At 45.1% G+C, this 23,415-nt stretch overlaps 1 protein-coding gene across 1 annotated transcript in view; it reads right to left on the minus strand.

Moving 5' to 3' along the window:
• Positions 1-299: 299 nt before the first annotated feature.
• The window catches only part of PTCHD1 (patched domain containing 1), a 42,077-nt gene continuing 18,961 nt past the window's right edge, over positions 300-23,415 (minus strand). Inside the window, exons 2-3 of the mRNA XM_030885792.2 lie at positions 17,136-17,796; positions 300-3,391 (exon numbers count right to left, since the gene is read on the minus strand). Coding sequence (XP_030741652.2) covers positions 1,737-3,391; positions 17,136-17,796 — 2,316 coding nt within the window. The 3' untranslated portion in view covers positions 300-1,736. The remainder of the gene's footprint in view (positions 3,392-17,135; positions 17,797-23,415) is intronic.

A 23,415-nucleotide genomic window follows, 5' to 3' on the forward strand; every position in this document is an offset into this window, starting at 1 on the left:
TAAGCTACATCTTTAGAAGGGGTAAAAAACACGGTGGATATTTGCCTCAAATGCAACCAGGTTGTAATTTCATTTCTATAGATCAGAGAAATGCGCAGGGGCTCGGGCTGGGGGCTGGGGGGCGGCACACACGGCCTCTTCAGAGCGAACTACTTTGTTTTGATCCGTGTTTCCCAAAGTGGGCGAGACTGCCCCCTGGGGGTGCTGCAGTGATGGGGATGGGCAGCAAAAGCAGAAACCTACACCGTATCTTCAATTATGGGCTATAGTACAAAAGGTTTTTAATTGCTGGGGGGGGGGGTGGAGGCCGCTGAGTAAATTTTTGTTCCCTGAAAAGGGAGTGGTAGGCCAAATAAATGGGAAACGTATGATTTAGATCCACGAACTCTTCCCCTATAGGCACTGCAGGGCAGCCGCAGAAACATATCGAGTTCTTCATGTCCAGGAGGGGCATACAGTCAAGTAAGAGGACACCCACAGGATGTCAGGAGGAGGCGAGGATGTGGAGACAGGAAGTGGAAGGTCAGCCAGTTATGCTGGGAATAAAGCTGTAAAAAAGACACCCAGAAAGTTGGATTGCCGGTGCATTGTATTGGTGATTCCTTTCCCCGTCATTTCCATTCAGCTCCCCTTCAGTCAGCCCTTGTTCACCTTGCAAGTCTACGAAGTTGCTCAGGCCAGAAGTCACGGTCCAGCTCAGCCTCTTAGCCCACTCACAGTTCTTAGCAGGTATGCCTGTCAGCAGGAAGCGATGGCAAGGCACCAATTCAGTGTTCATTTCCCCTTCCTCAGCTCTGTGTGGGCAGATGTTGTTTCTGGGCATCCATGCAAAAAGTTTGTAGGGCCAAACTACCAACAGCTGTCCCAGCTGGCCAGATTTTTATTTTATTTTTCTCTTCAAATGGAGATGCTGTCTCAGGGTTCACCACAGCACCTGCTTCTCCTCCATCCTGCCAGGTATTTGGGTCTGGCTCCCTGGTTCTGGAGACGAGGAGCCTCCTGCCAAGAGCTGTAACTAATACAGCAGACGCTTTCAGTGACAAGCAACAAGCTATTCCAAAATGGACTCTGTACTGCCCGGACTGTCGTTCGTTTAAATTGGTGTAGTAACCAAAGGTGTGCTGAACCTGATGTTGGTAGGGGAACATACATACATTGGAGACAACAAAACTCTCACCTGGGTGAATGTGAGGGTGACTCAATTTCAGTCCAGGGATGATGGGCCCTTCTGCATGTCTGCTTCTGAGGGTCTGGCTTTGTTTGTGTTGGTCAAAACTTGCACAATCATCTCCCCAGGATCTTGGAGAGCTAAATGCAGTGGCTGACACTGACAGGGTTTGTTTGAACAACACTTAAAGCTATTTCTACTTTGACAGTTGGCCTTGTATTCAGTAGGCTTTGTCAGAACAGCAGCATCTTCAGTGTGGATAGAATAGGGTCCTGCTTGCTACTCGGCTCTTTTTGTTTTGAACTTAGTGTAAGAGACTAGATGTCTCCTAGGGTCGGTGTGTGGGTGTCTGTGTAGTTTGCACAAGCTCTCTCATACATCCCTGTTTGGTTTGAAAGATTGAAAGCACGCCATGCCCAATCTCTCCCCTTTGTCCTTTGCTCGTTTAGGAGTGCCTGTTTCGTACCTTTAAAAAAAAAAAGAACAAATTTTTATTTTCATTATTTCATTAACATAATCTCTTTGCTTTTGATAAGACCCAGGGTGAAAATATAACAAGCAGACACTATCACACTGTTGTAATTTGGTCAACCACTCGGGTGCTATCAATATCCACCATTTCGACACACTCAATTTCCTCCCGGTTTTCCGGATTTTTCTTCTCTTTCCTTTTTTTTTTTGAGGGTGGCAAGAAAGTCAGTATCACAGGTAAAATGGCAAAGCAGTGAAAGAAGGTGACAAATGCTATTAAAAACAAGCACCTGAACAGTGTACAGGTCAGATTTGAAGGCACAGCTGCGAGAGGAATCAGACCAACAATATAGCAGAGGTAACTCTGTAAAATCGCTACCCCATGCACTTCCAGGGCATTTTTTACCCATTTAGTTCTTGTGAAATCCTTGCCCAGAACAAAGGTGGATAACAGTGGAGCACAATTGTCAATTGTATAGTTAATTCCATAAATTAAGCAGAGCACAGAAATGCAGTCCAGTTCGACCTTCCATAATGTCATGAACCCTATGACGCCAAACTCCACGGACACAACCGTGAGCGTGATCCAGACGTTAATCAGAGAATCTGCCACCAGGAATGCCGAGAAGAAGAGCAGGAATAAAGCACTGATGCAGGCGTTGTGCAGGGGGGCTCCCAGAGAGGAGGCATATCGGTCCATGTACACGAAGGACGGGTTGAAGACTATGAACTTCACCTTGGAGGTGACAGAAAGTCTCCTCAGGGTCTCCAGGAGATCATAGAGTTCTTCTCTGTTGCTGTCCATCGTCTTGGCCACCAAGAACATTCTGGAAGCTACCACATCGACCTCATCGTTGTACTTTTTAGAGAAGATGATGTCCTCTTGAAACTGTGAAAATTGAGGGGCTTTCAGGAAGGAATTCCTCAACATATCTGTGAAGTTTTTCTTAGGCAAGCCAGTGGACACGTTGAGCTTCCGAAGGTAATTTAAGTAGCTCTCAAACCAGGATATCCGCACGAAGCCCTTGGTGTACTCTAGGACGTCTTCTTGGACACTCGCGTTCCAGTACTCGATGGACTCATAGATGTAGAACCCAATCACCGGACTGTAGTTGCTAAAGTACTTTTGCTGGGCAGTAGTGTACTCAATGGTTTGCGTTGCAGTTGCTACGATGTTACTAAGGTCTGACCCTTCACTGACCTGCAGATAGCCCATTAAGGCAAAGGAAATATAAATAAGGTAAAAGAGAACTACAAAAGGTTTGACATAGGTGTTGGTTATCCAGTCACAGTAATAGCGTTTGAGGAAACATACCAATAGGTGACTCTCGTACGTGTTCGCTTCTTCAGCGTCAGTTGTTTCCTCGCTGAATCTGGCTGTCAAGAGAAACCTGTACCAGGCCGGCTTCTCCTGTAACACCTCGGGCTTTGGGACTTTTCTACAGAAGATGCTATGCTGGTAATTGTTTTCTATGTAGCCAGTGAACACCAGGCTGGAACCATAAAACGAGAGTACATAGAGGTAGTTGAAGAAGATTGCAATGCAGGAATCGCAGCAGAAAATCCTGGCGGCCTCGATGTTCGTGAACGGGCTGGCCCCTATGCCAAAGGTGACCAGGTACATGGCAGTGGTGAGAGAAAAGGAGAGCATGGAGTCAGCGTAGACGGCGGCAGTTCTCTCTTTCACGTGTTGGTCTTCTCTCGTTTTCCTCCAGGAGGATAGCATTTCGAAGGTTCCAGATAATCCATGACCTGAGGGTGGGGTGGGGTAGGGAGGCAGGAAAAAAAAAAGACCAAACGCAAGAGTTTAATGGCCTCATCTCTCCAAAGGGGGGCAGCAATGTGGTGCCCGGAGAGATTCCTGAGTCAGAGGAAACAACCAGTCTGAGTGGGGACAGGTGTTCAAATGCCAATGATTTCTCTTCTGGTGAGCTGGCCCTGGGTGTCGGCGAATCAGACAGCTACCTGGGTTGTACACAGGCAGCTAGCGGAGCTGCGCGCTCCACGCTCCCTTGTGGCACACGAAAGCTGAAGGGAATGTAGGGGAGACAGTACAGTACAGGGGATGGGCCTGGCCTTTCGTGTTGGGATGCCTCTGTGGTATAACGAACCCTCTTTGACACACACAGTTTAAACATAGCCCTGGAAGCAAGATGTTTGTGCCAAAAGTGTGCCCCAAAGGAAGCCTTGAGTGTGTGTGTGTGTGTGTGTGTGTGTGTGTGTGGTGTTGCAGGTTCAAAGGTATCTTTCATGTTTCTTTTTTTTTTTCTTTCATGTTTCTTTAATGAAACAATGGATGGGTGGTGAGTGGGCTGAATAAGAATCATCACCCCACCAAGCTTGGGCAGTGCCAGGGGGTACATTTTAGTGGCTTTGGTTTACCAAAGAATGAATTTTTCCTTTTGAAAGCACTTTTTTTCTAAGTCTTTTGCAATTTAACACACCAAGGAAGGCTTCTCTCAAGCAACATCTATACAAACACGCTTGGCTTTTTTTTTTGGATAAGCTTTTACCTCTGGAATAATTTTAGATTTACCGAAAAGTTAGCCCGGTAATGGATCATCCCCTTCTTGCCCTGCCCGAACCCCCAAAAGGAAAGAAGGTTGGACTGAATATCTATTGGAAGCTGAGCAGACTTGGGCCTGTTCTCCCAGATGCACATTATCAACAGCTTAGGGCCATTGGTATCATTTGCCGAGTGTCTGTTTCTATTGGTTGGTGGGATACTCTACAGCTGAGGTCTGGACACTCATCATTTTGTCTGTCATCCCCACATATCTGGCTGGAGGTCAGCCCTGAGGAAGGCCGTGGACTCCGAGGTAACATCCTGTTGTCTCATTTAATTTTGGCCCTGGAGAGGGCTTCAGTGAGAAAGAGGACCTGCATTTAATTTGGGCCTTGACAGGAAACTAAATCACAGCCTCCTTTTTTTCCTTCCCCAAATATCCCGGCAGGAAGCAATCAATCTAGAGGCAGAGGGAAGCAAAGTAAATAGGTACCCTGTTTGAAGGAAGAGGGACGATGGAAGAAAACAGAGAAAGAAGTAGATGCCTTAGTACCTTCCATACGAGTGATGACAATTAGAAATCAGGTCAGAGATTTATGGCTTGTTTCATTTTTAATAGCTTGCATTTTGTCTTCAGGGATTGGTTTGACCAAATTTGGTTGTTGCAGGATGGTGTCTCAAACAGGTCGTGACTTCTGGCTACTCCACACTATTCGGACCTGGCCTCTCAGGGAGAGAGATTGGCCAGTGGTGTCTTAACTGCATCATGCCTTTGCCTCCTTGGTTATTTTTCCAGTAACACTGGAATAGCAGAGGTTCCATGCCTGCCTATGCTCTGATTCCATTCTGCTGCCCAGGCCCTGATCTACAAGGACTACTTCTACCTCTCTTGGTTGAACTCTGGCACTTCCCCACTTCGAATCCCTGGGTTCCCAGGCTCTTGCCACAGTGGAAAGCCCACCAGAGTGACCCATTGTGCTGTTCCCTAACTCTTGTCTTGGCGCTGGGATCAGCAGATATAATTTTCTGCTTCCACGCCTTGGCATATTCAATTCCATTATTGAGGATAATAAAATCCCTGCCCTGGGGTACAATAGCCTTGTTTTTCAAAAGGGATTGAAAATCTCCAGCCAAGCGTAATGCTGAGCGAAGTGAGTCACTATAATCTTGTGTGTACAGTCACCGGGAGCACAGCTTCCCCCGATGCCTCGCTGGTATTTATCTCCTTATTGTGAAGTCTTGACCCTAAACTGAAATGCCCATTTCATAAGTAGCAACACAAACCTGTTTCTTCAGAGGGATTTGGCATTTATCTTCATTTACTAGGCATAGTTTTACAGCCGCTTGGAGAAGTCGGGTCAAGGCGGTCAATTTGATAACTAGCACTGTGGCCCCTATGAAATTGGAGGCACCTGAACTCCCCAGACGTGAAGTAAACAGTGCACTCGTTGAGTGGCATGCCGCTGTTAATTATGTTGTCGAGAGTTAGCATCTAGTCTCAGGAGGAAAGACTATTTATTAAGCCTGTCCACCGTGTTCTCAGGAAGGTCGAGGCCGAACTTCAATGGGAAGTAATAGTCTTTTTTGAAATTGCGGTTAAAAGAAGATTAATACCTCTAAGGCACTTGGGTCCTAGGGGAGCCATATTGACCATTTCATCTTGGGTCTTGTGGAGTAGGTTCCAGTGGGTAAAATATACTTCAAGTGTTCACTAACAATGGCAAACACCTGATCTGTGTACCACTTGTAGCTCAGGACCAACCCTCATAAAGCCTATCCCATGATTACATAAAATGGTTCCTAGTAACAAAGTGACACACTGTTTTGCAACACACACCAAAGCATTCTTATTATTGTATTATTATGCTAAAGGTATCTGTGTATCAGGCAGTGTTTCTCTAATGTTATTTTATACATAGAAAGCTATACTGTGTACCATATAGCAAGACAGTTGACTGACTGACATTAGATACGAACTGACTAGCGTACAAATTTGATTTAAGATTTAGCAACAGAACTCATTTGTAATCCAGGGGCTTTCTGCATTTACTTGCTGGAAACAAAGAAACTATATATATAACTTTAGTGTTGAGTCATTAAATATAATTAGAAAATAAGGATACATTTAGCAGGATTAGGATTAGTCCTATGATAGAATTTATACTAAATTAAATCTGTTCTGAATGTCTTTAAAAAAAAATCAGTGTGATGCTTTATAATTTGACCCTAACTATTGCTGGAAAATACAATAAGAGTCTATCCATTTCTTACCTTTCTATTGGATAATTTCAGGAGATTGAATCATAGCTGAGGATTTATGCTGAAGAGGTTAGTCTGTTACCTAAAGAAAACTGAACCGTGAGGCCTCAGTTTCCTGGCATGGACTCAGGGGAGAAACCTTCCAGAAGCCCCAGGTCTTGAAGAAAGCCCTTCCCCCTCCCCCAAGCATGTCTGCAATGACATTGAACTTCCTTTGGTTTGGTCCTTGAGGGTTTCCTAGGAAAACGCAAACTTCTTCAGGACAGTGGGCTATCCCAACAGCTTCCCTTAGGTTCAGGCAATGGATGGAAAACACAGATGGGGACAGGGGGAGAAGAAACAGCAGGTAGAAGATGTCACAGAGAAGAAATTCCTCAGTCTTCTTTCTCTCTCTCTGTGGGTCTGATATCTCTCTCTCTCTCTCTCTCTCCTGTCACATCAGAAACTGGGCCACTGGGAGTTAAGGAAAGGCAAAGAAGAAAGATTTGGTAGCTTCTGTTTCTTCCCTGCTTTTATCACCGCCCATCATTCCTTAGCATCCCCATCATCCATCCCTCTCTTAACTTTGGGGCTGGAGTTTGGCAAGCAGGATACTGTAGTCAAATCTGAAAGATGAGCAATTAGATACTGCATGTGAGCTGAAGATGCTTTTCAGAGGTCTGCCTCTAAAATTCTCCATCTAATTAAAAAGTTGCCATTAAAGGCAGTCGATTTTAAAAAAATGAGCTAGAAGCTGTGATTGTCTATTACATGTAGCTGAGGGGAACGTGTTATTGACACGTTGGTAAGGGACAATTTCATCTCCAGTGGTCCAAGCCTGTTCATGAGGAGTCTCAGGTAGCAGCCTTCACGAGAAGAGTTATCTAAACGTGAAGCTCCGAAACAAATGAGGCCTTGAGGACCAGGGAGCCTGCAGTGGTAATGGGAGGCATGTCTGGAAGTAAAAGGCTGTCTTACAGTGAGGATGCTCAGGACCTACCAACACCCCGGTGTTCTGATTTCCCGTGTTCAAGGCTGAGGCTGCTGACTTGGAACTATTAAACCGTGTATACTTCTCTCAAATTCTGAAGCTGAAGAGGCTTCTAAAACATTCTGTTGTCTTTTAAAACCGTGCTCCAGATGCCCGTTTCTATTTTAGTTCCTTATATATCTATATACTCATATATGAACACGTGTGTATCAGTTGGTGTCAAAACACATACACGCAGGTTCACATTTTTCATGATTCACGAGTGACTAATCTGAGACCATGCAGGCTAAGGATTTAGAACTGAGAAGGGTTATGTGGATGCTACCCCCCTTCCTGTCTTGTCAGAGGGATGCTTATAGGCAGATGCCCACACGAGCAAGTGCTCGTAGCTTCAGCAATGTTGTACCAGGTAGGCAATCTTGAAAAGAAAGAGATTTTATTAATTTTACGAACAGTAGCCATTGAGATGATCACCTAGTAAAGTCAAATACTAAAAGCTAATCATTTTCCTTTCTTATAGTTTGTGTAGCTCTAGGGACAAGGTTAAGCAGCCCTGGTGGCGCAGTGCTTCCGAGCTCCTCTGCTGGCTGAAAGGCTGGCCGTGGGAACCCAGCCCATGCACTCTGGGCGGAAAACTTGGCAATGATCTCAGCTTTTGCACATGGGGTCACTAGGAGTTGAAGTAGCTAGACGGCACTGAAAAGCAACTGGAACACTTCACTTTCAAGCTTTCAGGTCCATAAAGAGAAAAAGCAACCCATCTGAGAAGTAATATTCATGGTGGAAAAAACACAACTGGCTAATCCTCCAGTCACCTCGGTGGCTCTCAGGAACATTCCTAGATGAAACTGCACTCTCACTCTGGGCCCTTTTCTGGGGCCTGACTCAAAGCCTTCAGGGTGCTTTAAAATCCACCAAGTCAAGCTATCACTGACAAATGATGGAGAGTTAATCCAACCCTACTCAGTAGATCCTGAAAAGTTGTTCATACACGGACTCCTCTTTGATATTTATTAATTAACCTGTCTGGGCAATTTGTGTATTTATTTCTGTCAAATGAGTAATCATTGGCAAATTCATCTACTTGGTAAGCATGGATTTTTGTTGTTCAGATAAGTCACCATCTCCCACCCTTCCCATATCTACTCAGCCACAACACGGAGACTGAGACTGAGAGCTTTGGTTGCTCCGGACAGTCTAACCCTCTCCAAATGAGCCCAATTTCCTCCACTGGAGTCCCTAAGACGGAGGGATGGCAGACAACGAGGGGGTGAAATGGAATGGCTTGCTGATGGATCGTTCTGTGGATCACTGTGCAAACATTTAATATTACGAAACAAGGAAGTCATCTATAGCAGGCCTGGGTAGTGCCAAATTGCGCAGATGGAAATAAAATGACTACTCTTTTCTAGAAAATCCAAAGTGTGTAACGTGAAAGTAAAATCTGCTTATAACATTCACCTAGGCAAGCGTTGCCAAATAATGCACACTTACACAACACTGCACTTTCAATGGCATCCACATTAAATTTTGATTTGGGTTTTTTTTTGAGGGGGGGAGGTGTGGAGGAATTGAGAGTGCATATATGTGTGGATGAAGTAGCATCGAGTCTTGGGGAGAAGTTCATTAATTGGGTCACATCTACACTTTATAAACATTTACTTTATAAACGGCCGTGTTTGGTTTGGCCCAGCCTGTTTTGTCTCATGGCTAAGAGTGAGACTAGAGGTACACTCTGCTTAAGGAAAGGCAGACGCTCCCATCGGAGAAAACACACACACACACACACCACACACACACACACACACACACACACACAGCTTACTCTTTCTTTCCCAGAGACTGGTCACTTTTGGATCATTCTAATCACAGCATTAGATTTTAGTCTCAGAAATAATTTTTCACTAGAGACCTGCAGGTCAGAGCCCAAGGAATGAAATTGGCCAACAGCTCATCCTTGTTTAAAGAGAATGTATTTAGATATTTATGGATGAGCACTGTATAAAATCGTGGACTGTAATACATGCCATCTCTGCATACTGATGACATATGTCAATATAAGTATATGCATATATGGCAGTATACTATTCAAGCATATTCTAAATTTATATGTTTGAATACATACTGTATCATATAAACAGAGACACAGATAGTGTGTATTTATCTACAAACACCCAGACAATATATGCCACATAATATATGCTATAAATGCAGAGTATCTAAACTCATCAGGTCGATTCTAGCTCATAGCAGCCCAACAGGACAAAGTCAACCTGCCCAGGTGGGTATCTGGGACCGTAACTCTTTACAGGAGACAGCCTCATCTTTCTCCTGTGAGCAGCTGGTGGTCTTGAACCGCTGATCTCACAGTTACCAGCTCAACTTGTAATCTACTACGCTACCAGGGCTCCTAACACTATAAATATATAACATGAGCCTATTGCATGATGTCATATTTAGCAAATATGAGATATGTTATGCATACAAATTACACACATACAGACACACACACAATGTGAAATGTATTTTACTGATGAGGAAGATAATGTTAGTGCTATACAAGCTAAGCCCTCTCTTGGGTACCATCTGTAAATATTTTGGTTCTTGGCTAGTGGAGTGGCCTAGGTGGAATACAAGGTTTCCTTGACAAAGACTTTGATGCTGCTTGGTTAGCGATGCAAGTTCAAGCATAAGCACTATGTGTTTCTCCTCAAGGCTTATTTCTGTCAGCTGAGTGTCCTGAGGTTGTCTTCTGCTGGCAAGCCCTGATGGGATTCCGTCACATGCCCGCATTTCCCGGGCAAGGCTTTCTTAATGGATCCCATGCTGGATACCAGGAGACCTCTGCATTCCTCTTCCTAGCCGAGTTCTTCCTTCCTGGAACGCCACTTACCGCCCTGCTCTTGTCTTATGTTGGAGTTAAGAGACTAGACACGAAAACTCGTGTTTCTCCATCTTTGAAAACTTGTTTCTCCACACACGGCCCTCACTGCCAGATGATTAGTAGAACATAAGAATCAAAGAGTAAAAAAAAAAAAAAAAGAATCAAAGAGTGAGAACTACCCTCGAAGCTAGACAATGTGATCTTTTTAGAAATGTGTCCCACTAGGGCCATGGACCGTTCAAAAAAACAAACAAAGAAACAAACAAACAAACAAGCAAACAAACAAGACATCCAGGGAATACGCTTGGCAAAGTTTGTATGGAATTAACTGCCTTTTAAAAATTATGTGTTCAAACAACAAGAACAACAAACCAGTTTGGGTGGATTGCTTAGAAACTACTGAGCAAATTACTTGCTTATATCTAAGCAGAATATTTCCACAGCACTCTAAACTACTTCTATTCTATCATGCAGATTGCCATGTTGTTGCAAACACTGGGTCTGCACAGTAATATATCAGGTTGAACCAGATGAATTGACTTTATTTAGAGTTCAACAATGGTCACATATTTGCAGGTGAAAAAATGGTTAGATATTGGCAATTCCTGGTAGGTAAGTTCCTATTTTGAACTTCATTAACATCTAGCTGCCTTTTCTCGCTGTTTCTCACGACTCTAGATATTTAGACTCTAGACCTGGATATTTAGCAGCTAAGCATACCTTTTCTAGTTTTGCTTAAATTTCAAAGCCAAAAACCCACTGCCATGACTGGATTCTGACTCATAGCACCCTATAGGGGGCTCCTGAGGGTGAAAACCTTGGAGCAGAACAGCCCCATCTTTCTCCCATGGACCGGCTGGGGGGTTGAACTGCCCACCTTACTTAGAGCAAAAATAATTAAGTGTATTTTTCCCATTGGAACTAGATTTCTTGCATGTAAACATTTGCCCTTTTATCAATCTCAACTTCATATACTGCATCTGGCAGCCCTGAGTATAAATTCTTCCAACCTGCATCCAGTCATCTGGTTCCTGCTAAAAATCAAGAAGATAATCGTAGCGTATATGTCCCTCCACTAAAATGTTAACCCTGCCCGCTATTAATCTCTTCCTAGTACCTCATATGTATCCTTTCTTCTTTTCACATCTCTGTATCGAGTGGCCTGACTGGAGGCATTAGAAGGATGAGGTCACCCTAGAGCTGTCATTTTACTTGCTCAAAATCACAAACGTCAAAATAGGTCTTGAAGGATATTGCTCATCTCATCCCAAACTCCTGGGCTCTGGTTTCTCGAGGAACGGAAACCGAGCCTCCTAGGCTAGAAGACTGTGTAGAAACTAATATTTGACCTCTCTCTCAGCATGACTGCCCGTCTCCACTTTGAGCTGACTCAATCATACAGGAAACAACAAACCATCCAGAGGAAGATGGAAGAAAAGCTTCCTTCTGTTCCTTCCTGTATCCTGCAAGATGCCATTCCTTGCCTGATTTGCGTCTGAGCAGCAAGGCTGTGGAAATCTTCAGTCTGTAATGAGAGAGTGTGCATCCAAAAGCTATGCCCATCTTTGAGCTTAAACTCAGCTGGAGGGTGTCAATCCTTCGTCCTTTTAGGGAACTCCATAATAAATGAGAATGGTGACTACTCCGTGTTTATGAAGGCCAATTCAAGAACCTGCTACCAATACAGTTTGGAAAGAAGGGGTATTATTTTCTGCAGGATGAGGGGTATGGACCAAATGCTCTTCAAATTCTAGTAACTGAAAAATGTCAATAAGTATAACTCTGAAATCCTTTCAGCTCTAAATAGACGGATCTGACTTAAGAGGCCCAACGTTCTGGCAGAAGTGGGATTGTCTAATATGCACCACACTGCCTACAAACGTTTTTAAATCGGGATGTATCTATGCTTACACCATCGCCAAGATGAATAATCTGTGCCGAATATATTCTTACTGCCAGAGATGTCATGTAGGATCTTGGCTAGAAACACAGTCACAACCCATTATGGTGAACTCTAAGCATTTAGCCAAATTCTTTCCTATTCTGGAGTTTTGTCAGGTTAATATCGCTTGACATACATGGTCCTAAAATTTTCCATTCTAAATCTCCTGCTCTTCTGGCATTCGACTGGATCTGGCCTTATGTGACCGGCATCCCACGGAGTGTTTCATTGGTTGAATTTTACATCAATAAAGTATATTGCATCAGAGACCTCTTTTTAGCCAAGGAAACGTCGGCACTTCAAGACTTTGCTAAGATACGTTTCCTTTTACATGAAGCTGTATATATTTAAATTTTTTACTTAATTATTTTCTTTGCATAACATAGTAAATCCAGACGTTTTGCTTAATTCTGCTTAGCTCACCTATAGTCATTTTATGTTATAGACCGGCACATTAAAAAAAGAAAACAACAACAACAACAAAAACAGGGCAAGGGGTTTATTTGCTTTGTAGTGCAAAACCCTCTGCACTGCATTTCTTCCTGATCATTTGAAATCGATTGGCATTTTAAGACTGGTCCTCAAAACTCTAGAACTCAACACTGGCCCTAGATGCAACATTGATGAACCCGCTCTTGCTGATATTTCCACTTTGAATCCAACTCTGCAGAATGAGCCATTTATCTGAGAAACACAAAAGGGCAGCCGCCCTAAATCCAGGCACCGTTAGGTGGATGAGCATATTCTATACCCATCACATCATGCAAAGTATTGATTGCAAATGGCCCTTGGCGACTAAGATGCCTAGCTTCCTTTCATGTTGTGACTAAGTCATTCGGGTTCTCTTTGGGCTGAAAATGTACAGAGAGGTTGCACACGGATTGTCAGCAGGGAAAATTGCCATCAAACCGATGCATGTAACATTCCTTACAAATTGTAAGCGAGGGAGTCTTGGGCACCTGCCATGCTTGCTCTCTTCCACCGCAAATGCCAGAGTTTTCTGACCTGCCCTCTGATGGAAAGTTCAGTGATGCTCGTTCTCTGTGAAGCTGGGGACCTAGTAGTTCTGGCTGCTTATTTATTTTGACACTTTCCAGGGGACACTGTCTCTTCATCCCACTAACTCTTGCATTGTCTCTGACCTGCCATAGGTTGAGGCGTGATTTTCACATTTAAAATGGCATTCACTACCTCTGAACACTTATTTCTGTGCTTAGAAAGTTTCTATTGGTTTCTATCTTATAGTTCTCTTTCACTTGATAAAATTAATGTGAGCAAGTTTTATAGATTGCCATTTGATTTCAATGGCATTAATCTTAAGAAATTGCAAACCCTGTCAATTCTATTTCACTTCATTTTGAGAGGCGTTCGATACTGTCATTTCATCTGCTGAATGGACCTCGTTTGTAGGAAATGTGGAATACTGCTATTTTCGTTCATTTAAAAGTCCACCAGAAGAAGCTTGAAATATTGCCCCTTTCCTCGGTTTTGCTGTTGTGTATCTGTCCTATCAGGTCCTCAGGAGTTGGAACTGACTTGCCAATAACAACAATCTTTACCGGAGCAGATTGCCAGGGCTTGACTCCTTCTTTCAGAGCCACTGGGTGGGTGTGAACTATCAACAGTTTGGTTAGCAGACAAATGCATCAGCATCATACTACCCCAAACCTAAACAACCCACTGCCATCAAACCAACCCCAACCCATAGCAACCCTAGACAGGGTGTCTGAGGCTATGAATCCTGGCAGGAGCAGCAAGCCTCATCTTTCTCCAGCAGAGTGGCTGGGGGGTTTGAACTAATGTTTGCAGTTGGAAGTCCAATGCTTCCCTAACAAGGTGCTTTCATTTCATTTGACGTCACCAAACCAATTTTCAGGATGTTTTTAAAAAATATTATCATCATCTCCTTTGAGCACTGATCATTCTTTGGCCAGCTCCCACAGCCTTTTTTCCTTTCACCGTAGGAAACTATTGTCTCCCTTCAGTCCCCCACTCCTTTCTTAGTGCTTTCACCCACGGGTCCCCCCCACCCAAAGAAAACACTGCATTTAAAACTTGGAAAGCTATCATCTACACATATATATGCACATATGAGGGGGGCTTTGAAAAGTTGATGGAAAAATGGGATTCAAAGATAGAACTAGTTGGTACCCAGCTACCACTTCCAATCACTTAGCAATGGGTCACATTATACAATGTTCTAGGTAGAGTGGGGGAAAAACTTGGAACAAAAGTAAAAAAATCATTAAAAGGGATCAGGCTTACTGGTTAGACTGAGCCTGGTGGAACCCACAAGACGATGGCCCTTAGGCAACCTTCAGGACTAGAAATGAACTCGCCCACCCCCCACCTGGCTCAATGGTCAGTCCAACAGTAGACACGTTTCTAAGAGGCCCAATAACCCTAGGGAGGTATGCACACCTGTGAATAATCATCCACTGGAGATCCAAAGGGCAGCGTTTCCCCAAGGACAAAGTCCAGAAGGGTTAGGACAGGAGGAATGGAAACTGGAAATGCAGCGAGGAAGTGGGATAAATGACGGTACATTGTGGGGATTGCAATCAGGGACATGAAAAAAAAATGTGGTAAGAATTGTTGAATGGGATATTGTCAACGTCCCAACTCCCAGTAAAAAAATTAAAAAATTGGAGATTGTCTAATAAGACTGGGGGAAAATGATAAAAAAAAACCCACAAAACGACAATGGGATGCTCCCATGAACTCTTTGACGCCTCCTCATATGTGGATCTCTACCCTAAAGCAATGATGGGACAATGAGGGAGGAAAACATCACTATCAACACCTGGACTCCAGCCTGGGAAGCCACTGAGACGCAATCAGCGTGCTCTTCGGGAGCTGCTGCTGTCCTCAGTGGGTACGCCTTGTCTTGGGTTATTATAGAGGCAAGATGTGTTGCCTTCTTAACAGACTGATGACAGGAATAAGTGTGGCAGCATTGCTGATTCAACTGAGCTGGTCAATTCTCAGGATGCATAGTCTCCCCCCAATCCCGCCCCCCCACCCCCACATTTCACAAGATGACCCTCAAACCAAACTCACATCCCTGGAGTCGATTCTGGGTCACAGTGACCCTATCAGACAGGGCAGAACTGCCCCAGTGGGTTTCTGAGACGGTAATTCTTTACAGGAGTAAAAAGCCTTGTCTCTCTCCCTCAGACCAGCTGGGGGTTTTGAACCGTAGACCTTGGGGTTAGCAGCCCAGCACATCACCACGACACCACTGGGGCTCTTACCGAACTACTGGTGTAGGTTTATCAAAGAGATTTTGATCCTGGCCAGCGGTTGCGTACCTAGGGGAAACGGTCACTTGGCCGCTTTGCAGGCCCACCAGGGCTGCTCATCATTTCACCGTAAGGCTGGTGAGGCTTCCGGGGCCAATGATTGTCCTTTCTCCTCCTCCGATAACAGGGCATGAGGCATACTCATGAACTCAACCCTAGTTAGTTCTCCGTCAACTCAAAATGCGACTCCAGTTTTCATTTTCGGATCTGATTCCAAATGGCATTTTCATTTTGCTAACGGACCTGTTGAGAGGTTGCCATGGAAAAGGGGGAGGAACCAACTGCTCTGGTCCCTTGGCCTGCGGAAACCCTCCCATGGGCACCTTGACCTCCATCACGAGACTGAAGACTCTTCTCAACACACCTTCCCCTTCAATCGCCTGAGTTCATCGCAAGGGGCAGGGGTGGGGGTTTGTGGGGGTAACCTTCCCTTTTTCTGTCTCACTGGCAGCTCTCACAATCCTTTCCATGCCTCTCCTTTGGTGTGATGTTCACTTCCGCCCTTTCATGAACATAGAGAACTTGAAGGAAGTGGACACGCTCTGGGCTCAGGCCCTGTTGCCCTCGCAACTCACCGCTGCGGAGGCTTCGGATGCCAAATAGTTGGCGTGAGGAGGGTGCTCCGTCTTCCCTGGGCAGGTGGAAGACAGCCTACATCCTTGGGGAGTAGCCCTCAATGTCATGCACAGGGTTTGGGGGTCAATACCTCAGTGTCCTCACTTCAGGGGCCGATGCTGCACTGAGGTGGGCTCCCCATGGTCTTCCAAAGGCCCCCAGTGGCGTTGAGTCATTGGTACACCCAGCTGTCCTCTGCTCATGAACCACCTGGATGGCCTGGCTCTCCTGCCCCACTCCCTCGTTCCCACACTTGGGCTCCCTAGGGTTACCTCTCAAGTGCACTCAAACTGAGCACACTGCCATGGAGTCCATTCCAATTCCCAGCAGCCCTCCAGGACGGGATAGAACAGCCTCTGTGGGTTTCTGCGACTAACTCTTCATGCGAATAGACAGCCTCATCTTTCTCCCCTGGAACGGGGTAGTGGTTTCAAACTGCTGACCTTGCATTGGCAACCCAAGGAGCAACCACTATGCCACCAGTGCTCCCACCCCTGGCGTCAGGGCCTGCTTCTGGGGAAGCTCAACCGTAAGGACTGGGAACAGATGGTTGTTCGGGGACCTAGGCTTGATCTTTGCCTCCCAGCCTAAGTGACCCCATGTGACCGAGCAGAGCTGCCTCAGGGCATTTTCTAGGCTGCCATCTCTTATGGGACCAGATTGCCAGCTCTTTTCCTGTGGAGTGGCTGGGGTGGGGTCGAACCTTCAACCTTTCAGTGAGTAGCCAAGCACTTAACCGTTGCACCACCAGGGATACTTCGGAAACGATGAACAGCTGCTAAGTACATACACCTACTTAGCGGGGAACCAGGCTTTGAACTTCTGGTACATTTTACCAGATTAGGTTGCTCCTTGCGGACGACCAGCACTTTATGGAATTGCTTCCAGGGCGTCTGGGCAAAATGAAGACACTACAAATGAAACAAAGTTGTTAGATGGCCAGCGCTTGCCTCTCAGGAACCCAGGCACCACCACGGGGGAGGGGGGGGGGAGCAAAAAAACGAAGTGCAGTAATTACCTAGCATGACGAAAGGAACTCCCAGGAAGGTGGAATTGTATTTCCCACCTGTGAGATTGATGATCCCGGCTGCGGTGAGAGTGGCCAGGCTTATGGTCACCAATCCAAGCAGGCCGAGCCAGGGCTTGCTGCGGACACAGTCCTGCATCGAGCAGCAGAGGATGGCCATGGTGACCACCAGGATCAGGCTGGTGACCAGGTACCGTTCCGACACGCGGCTGGTCTTCTGGAAATCTTCCCTCAGTGAGGTGGACGTGTAAGGGTACATTTTGACTTTGCTGTTGGATTTCTGGAACAGTCGGACAGTGTCGCAGAAGCTGGACTCCCACCTCTCGGCCACCATGTCGTTGAGAGAGTTGATGGACTGCAGGTAGTAGGTGAGCTGGACAGCCTCTGCGGATTTCACCCGGTCTTTACTGTGCACGGTGACACCCCCAAGCTGGTGCCCATTGTACACTGCCCTCCCATCCTTTAAGTGAGTGATTGGATACGTGATAGCAAAATTGGTCCGGTTGGTGGCCCGGGCATTCTTTAGCTCCTCCAGGACATGCACTATGTCATCCACGATGCAAGTCTTATCGTTATTCAGGACACATATGTGGGCGAACGTGTAATTAAAACCAGGCCTTGGAACCTGGATCCTGGTCACAGCAGCATGCAACTATGGGGAAAAAATTACAATCAGTTTTGATTACCAAAAGAAGTCATTCATAAGTGACATTGTTGACTGTTGACTCAGCTCTGTTAACTCAGTTCTGTTTTCAAGAAGGGGTGGGGTGGGAGGAGGGACACACATTTCATCCCTAACCTAAAGAGTTCAAATGAAATGTTCCAGCATCAGCGCAGCTAAGAAAGTTCTAGGGTCCCACCTACGATCTGGGGGGAAAAATCTCTGTGGATGGGGCCTCGGCCTCTGGGCTGGACCAAGTCCTCTGGGTACTTCTGATGCCAGTAAAGTTTGAGAAGGGGTCCGTTAACAAACAAATACACAAAAACCAACCCATCATTGTTTCCATAGGCACCTGTGACCTGATTGGTTTACACAGTCTACAGATCTTAGACAGGCCTTCTGTTTGTCTCCCTCCTGAGAACATAGTTTGAAAGGCGAACTAAGAAGCACCTCAGAGTGCAGAGGCCCTCGGCAGGCTAGGTAGGCACTTGCTGGTGTTTTGCAGGACAGTGAAATCATCTCACCTAACCCACTCGCTGTACCCCAAAGAAGACGTAAGGCTGACCTTGAGAACCCAAATATTCTCTCGCTTTCCTTGTCTGCACATATGGTCAGGGAGCTGGAAGCAGAAGCACCTGGCTGGGATCCATGGGACTCCTTGCTAAAGGAGCCCAATGGGATTCATTCTCTAAGACCTCACCCTGAGTCATACCTACTGGTCCAAGTCCCCTGTGCCTGCTATCGACATGCAGCGAGAGGGTCCGAATTTATTTAACAGCCCTGTTACATGCGGGGTTTGGTTTTAAGCCTTCTATGCAGATGAACTCTTTAATCCTTCCCACAAGTCCACACAGTTGCTATTAAGTAGCAACTTCATTTTACCGAGGAAGAACCCAGGGAGAGAAGTCAAGTCACTTGCCCAAGGTCATATACATAGTAAGAGGCAGGGCCGGGGGAACCCCAGGGAGTCTGGCTTCAGATCCTCTGCTCTGTATGCCCCTCACTGTATGCTTCTGGGTCCGCACAATGCCAGCTAGCTGAATGAATGCCCTTGACAGTCAATCATTCCTGAATTTGTTCTTCTTTCTGCCCTAAAAATGACAAGTGCTCAAGTTCAGATATAGAAGAGTACATGGGATTTCCTATAGTCCTAAAGTGAGACAAAAAGGCAGTTGGGGAGGTGTGTGGGAATAAAGGAACTCGTGTGAGCTATTATCTGTGTGTTAGCGCTTTACACCTTAAATCCTCTCATCAGTTCATTGTACAGATGAGAAAGCTCAGGGAGGACATGTAGTTAAATTAGGCTAGTTGAGCTAGCTTTAAAAATAGCATGACGCTATGGTTTCTGTTGTAGCTACACGGGCCTCCTAGTTTGGGGTTTGCTTTATTGGTTTTGACTTCCAGCCACTTATCCTCACCGTGGCTCTGCCTTCTCCCTGTCACATGTGTTCAGCCATGCCCACCTTTCAGACGTGGACGTATATGAAAGAAACGAGGGCCTAGCACTGAGTGTGGGGAATCCTGATGGCAGAGTGTGTTACGTGTTGGCCGGCCAACCACATGACCAGGATGTCAAACACACAGGAGAAAAAGGAGGCTTTCTACTCTTGTAAAGATTCAGTCACGGAAACCCACGGGAGCAATTCGACTCTGATAGGCTTGCTGTGAGTCCCAGGGGACTTGATGGCAGTGGATTTGGTTTGGGTTTGAGTCCTGAGTGGAGGCTCGAACACACCAATGATTGTGAGGCTGGTGTAGGAGCAGCCAGTGCTTCCTGCTGCTTTCATAGGGCCCTGATGAGTGGGAACCAACTGGACAATACCTGATAACACTGGATGGTCTCTCCCCAAAACCATACCTATTGCGGCGTCTCTCGTGAGCAAAGCACAGTTCATATATAAAAGAAATAAAGCATAAGACCCACAGAGTTGCCCCACTGTGGCTATGCGCTTCTAACAGGCGGAGCATCTCGAGGGCCCTGATCTATTTTCTCTTAAAGCTGTCCTGGATGGGTTTTTTGTTAAGCGATGTCACTGTGCGTGTGCCAGGGTGAGTGGGACATTTATTATGCTTTTTGAAACTGTCTGAGGGGTAGCAGCTGTCAAAGCCCTTTAGTTAGCACAAAGCATGAATTGTTCATCCTAAATTTCAGTACTCCCTCTGCCTGCCCTCCACCGCACAGCTCCTCGTGGCTCAGGAAACACGTTGTACTGCATTTGGCAGAAACAGTCAGCATTCTTTCTTTCAGCTCGGTAGGGAGGTAGATAGAGATATATTCATATATATATATATATATATGAATGGATGAACCTACTTGGTCTCCCAGAGAGAACTAGAAAGCTCTTTTCACAGATATCTAACCATATGCTACAATTTTGTTTCGATGTTTTGGGATTAATGGTGAGAAAAATGTCTTCAAAAGCTTTAAGCTATGAAAGTATCTTTCTGTCCGTTCTTCTGTAAGCATGGCCCAGTCAAGTTTGACCAAAAGGACGTCTAAATGAAAAATGACGAGAAAAAACAAAACCAAACCCAAACGTCAAAGGTTATTTCAGAGATGAGAGGAACCCAGAGACATTTAAAGACAAAGGAGATTTTTGATAAAAGCTATGAGACTTTGGGGAAAGATTTAGAAGAGGCTAGAAAGGGAGTGGTATTGAAAGCATGCATATGTATAATATTTAGTGCATTGTTTGTTCCCATGAACAGTGTAATAAATCTCCCTTAGAGTGATTACTAAATATGTCAAGAGAAAAAGATTGCCAAATAAGATGGTGTTAAGCCACGGAGCTGAACCCAATTATAGCAAGGGGATGTTTTCCATCCATTCTCCGGAATCGCCATCTCCTGCTTGGTGGGGAGTTGTAAACTATTTAGTGATCTGCCAACTATGTCGATCTATTGCTTTGACCCCTGGGACCGTATACTACAGAGAGTAGACACCATGTTAGCCCCGGTACCAGCAGACCAGAAAAGAGAGGCTTAGAAAATGAGATCTTTCCTGAAGTTTGAGAGAGAAGCTTTCTTAACTCTCCACAAGAGAGCTGCTCTGAAGTGCAAGCTGCTTTGAATTTCTGATAGAGTGGTGGGTAGAACAGGTGTCACTCTTGCTTCTGACTGGCATAGTGACAAAGCAGACAAAGAGGGGTGTTGGCTGAGGTCACCCACATGGCAGGAGGAGTCTGTGGGTTCTATGGAGGGATAAGAGATAGGATAATAAAAGGCACAGGACAGGAAACTCAAGACTCCCTTCCCTGGCTTCTGAAAGGGTTCAGTTCAGGCCTCTGATTCTTATGGCTATAAGTCAAGGCACAAGTGTGCACACAGGCAACTCTTGGGCATCCAGATGGCCATGGACAGATCCGGACATCAACCTCTATCTGGACTGAGTTTTAGAATGCTCTGATAGACTCTCCTAAAGAAATTCACTCAGAAACATAGGAAAATGGGTGGATAGTCTGAACTCTGGTCCTAAGATATATTCATAAGGGGAAAAGGAAACCAGAGATTGAAACTATGTTTCAGATCATCTACAAAATGGACAACTGAAATCTGCCCAAGCTTATTCCAAAGCTAGATAAGAGATCTACTTTTCAGGAAGGCCAAGGGAAAAACAACACAAAACAAAACAAATATAACAACATAAAATAATGGTCCTGACCCTTAATATCGTCTGAATCTGTCATGTGAATCGGCATACAATCCATGATGCTACCACTAAGTGAGAATTCTCGATTAGACACTCAATACACATTCAATTAGGGCTCATCAAATCGACTCTGCTGTCAATACTAGACTACTTCCCTTTGTATTTAGTGCGCGTGCACTCACACATAGGAAATCACTTAAGAGGGAAAATGTCCAAAGAAAAAGGACCGTCAATTATAATCACACCATTTTCATTATTACCGTATGTTCAGACAAGAGGCCCAAACTAACCTTTAACGTGAGAGTTCTTCTAAGGCTCCGCATATACTGTTTCTCCACCGTTTGCTTCTTTTTTGTGTTAACAACAATGATATAGTAAAAACCTGAGAATGTAAATCTTTACAGGAGCAGACCACCTCATCTTTCTCCTGTGGAGCAGCCGGTCAGTTTACTGGCTGACCTTGTGCTCAGCAGCCCCATGACGAATCCGAATAATAATATCAAAGTAATAGAACACTCAAAAAGAATGCCCCAAACCCACTGCTATTAAGTTAACTCTGACTCATAGGAACTCTATGTAGGGTGTCCGAGTCTACAATCTTTCGAAGCATAGACAGCCTCATCTTTCTCCCCTGGAACAATGGGTGGGTTTGAACTGTCCACCTGCTCTCAGCAGCCCATTGCTTAGCCCACAGTGCCACCAGGGCTCCTTGATGATAGTCATAGCACCTATGAAATACTTTGTATAATGTTTATAAATTAATGACTACAGTCTATGGAAATGGCAAAATGATTGTTCCCATTTTATAGGTGGAGCAACGGAGGCCTATTTCAATAACCCTACAAACAAACCCGTTGCTGTCAAGTGGATTCTAACTCAGGGTGACCCCATGTGTGATAAGAGGAGAACTGTGTTCTAGAGGCTCTTCTTGGCTGTAATCTTTATGGAAGAAGATCTCACCAGGTCTTCCTCCTATGGTGCCACTGGGCGGGTTCCCTCTGGCAACTTTTAGGTTACTAGATCAGTATAAATCGTTTACACACCCCAGGGACCTATAGCACCCTTAAAATGACCTAGTGAGTAAAAGGCTTCATGCCACGGAGGGGCAGTTGGGCTGAGCCAAACACAAGTTCCAACATGAGAATGTTTTGGAGAAAGTTGAAGAATCTGTCCCCATGTGGTTCAAATGGCTGATGGTAGATATGACTCAGTTCTTGGATACTTACCTATCTAGGGTTCTGTAATAGAGACTCATAAATGATCCAAATAGCTCCACTTCATCTTTAGAAAGCAACACTAAACCCAAATAATCCAAACTCACTACCACTGAATTGATTCCGAGTCATGGAAACCCTATAGGACAGAGTAGAACTGCCCCACATGGGTTTCTGAGACTGTAACTCTTTTCACAGGAGTAGAAAGCTTCTTCCCAGGAATAGAAAGCCTCATCTTTCTCCGGAGGAGTGGATGATGGAGAAGAACTGCTGACCTTGTGATTAACAGCTCAAAACAATCCACCACACCACCAGGGATCCCTATTAATAGATCATGAGCATGGTCTGGAGTTTAGTGACTCTCATTATTCTCCATCTAGCTTCTGCAGTAGCCCAACAAAACATTTCAGAGTCAGACCCCCCCACCCCAAGAAAAAAGGTGGTGATTCTAGGAATAGGTTGTGGTTTAAATCTAGCTTCTACTTCAGAGTCTCAGGGAGCTTAGGGATGCCACTTTCCTTTTTCAGGTCCCAGTAAAAAAGGGAGAGACATTGGTCTAGCTAATCTTTAATGACAGACCCTTCTAGTTTGAATACTTCATAATCCTCAAATAAATGACATCCACTACAGGATGCAACCCGATCCTGGGTGAAATTTTACTTCACTGCTATCCATTCGAGATGTATTAAATAGCTCCTTGAGACAGGCTTTTCCCAACACGTTGAAGCTCCTTTTAGGGCAGTGGTT

The sequence above is a fragment of the Echinops telfairi genome, unplaced genomic scaffold (genome assembly GCF_000313985.2).
Source record: "Echinops telfairi isolate 266 unplaced genomic scaffold, ASM31398v2 ScPeMD7_53;HRSCAF=182, whole genome shotgun sequence".
Lineage (NCBI taxonomy): Eukaryota > Metazoa > Chordata > Mammalia > Afrosoricida > Tenrecidae > Echinops > Echinops telfairi.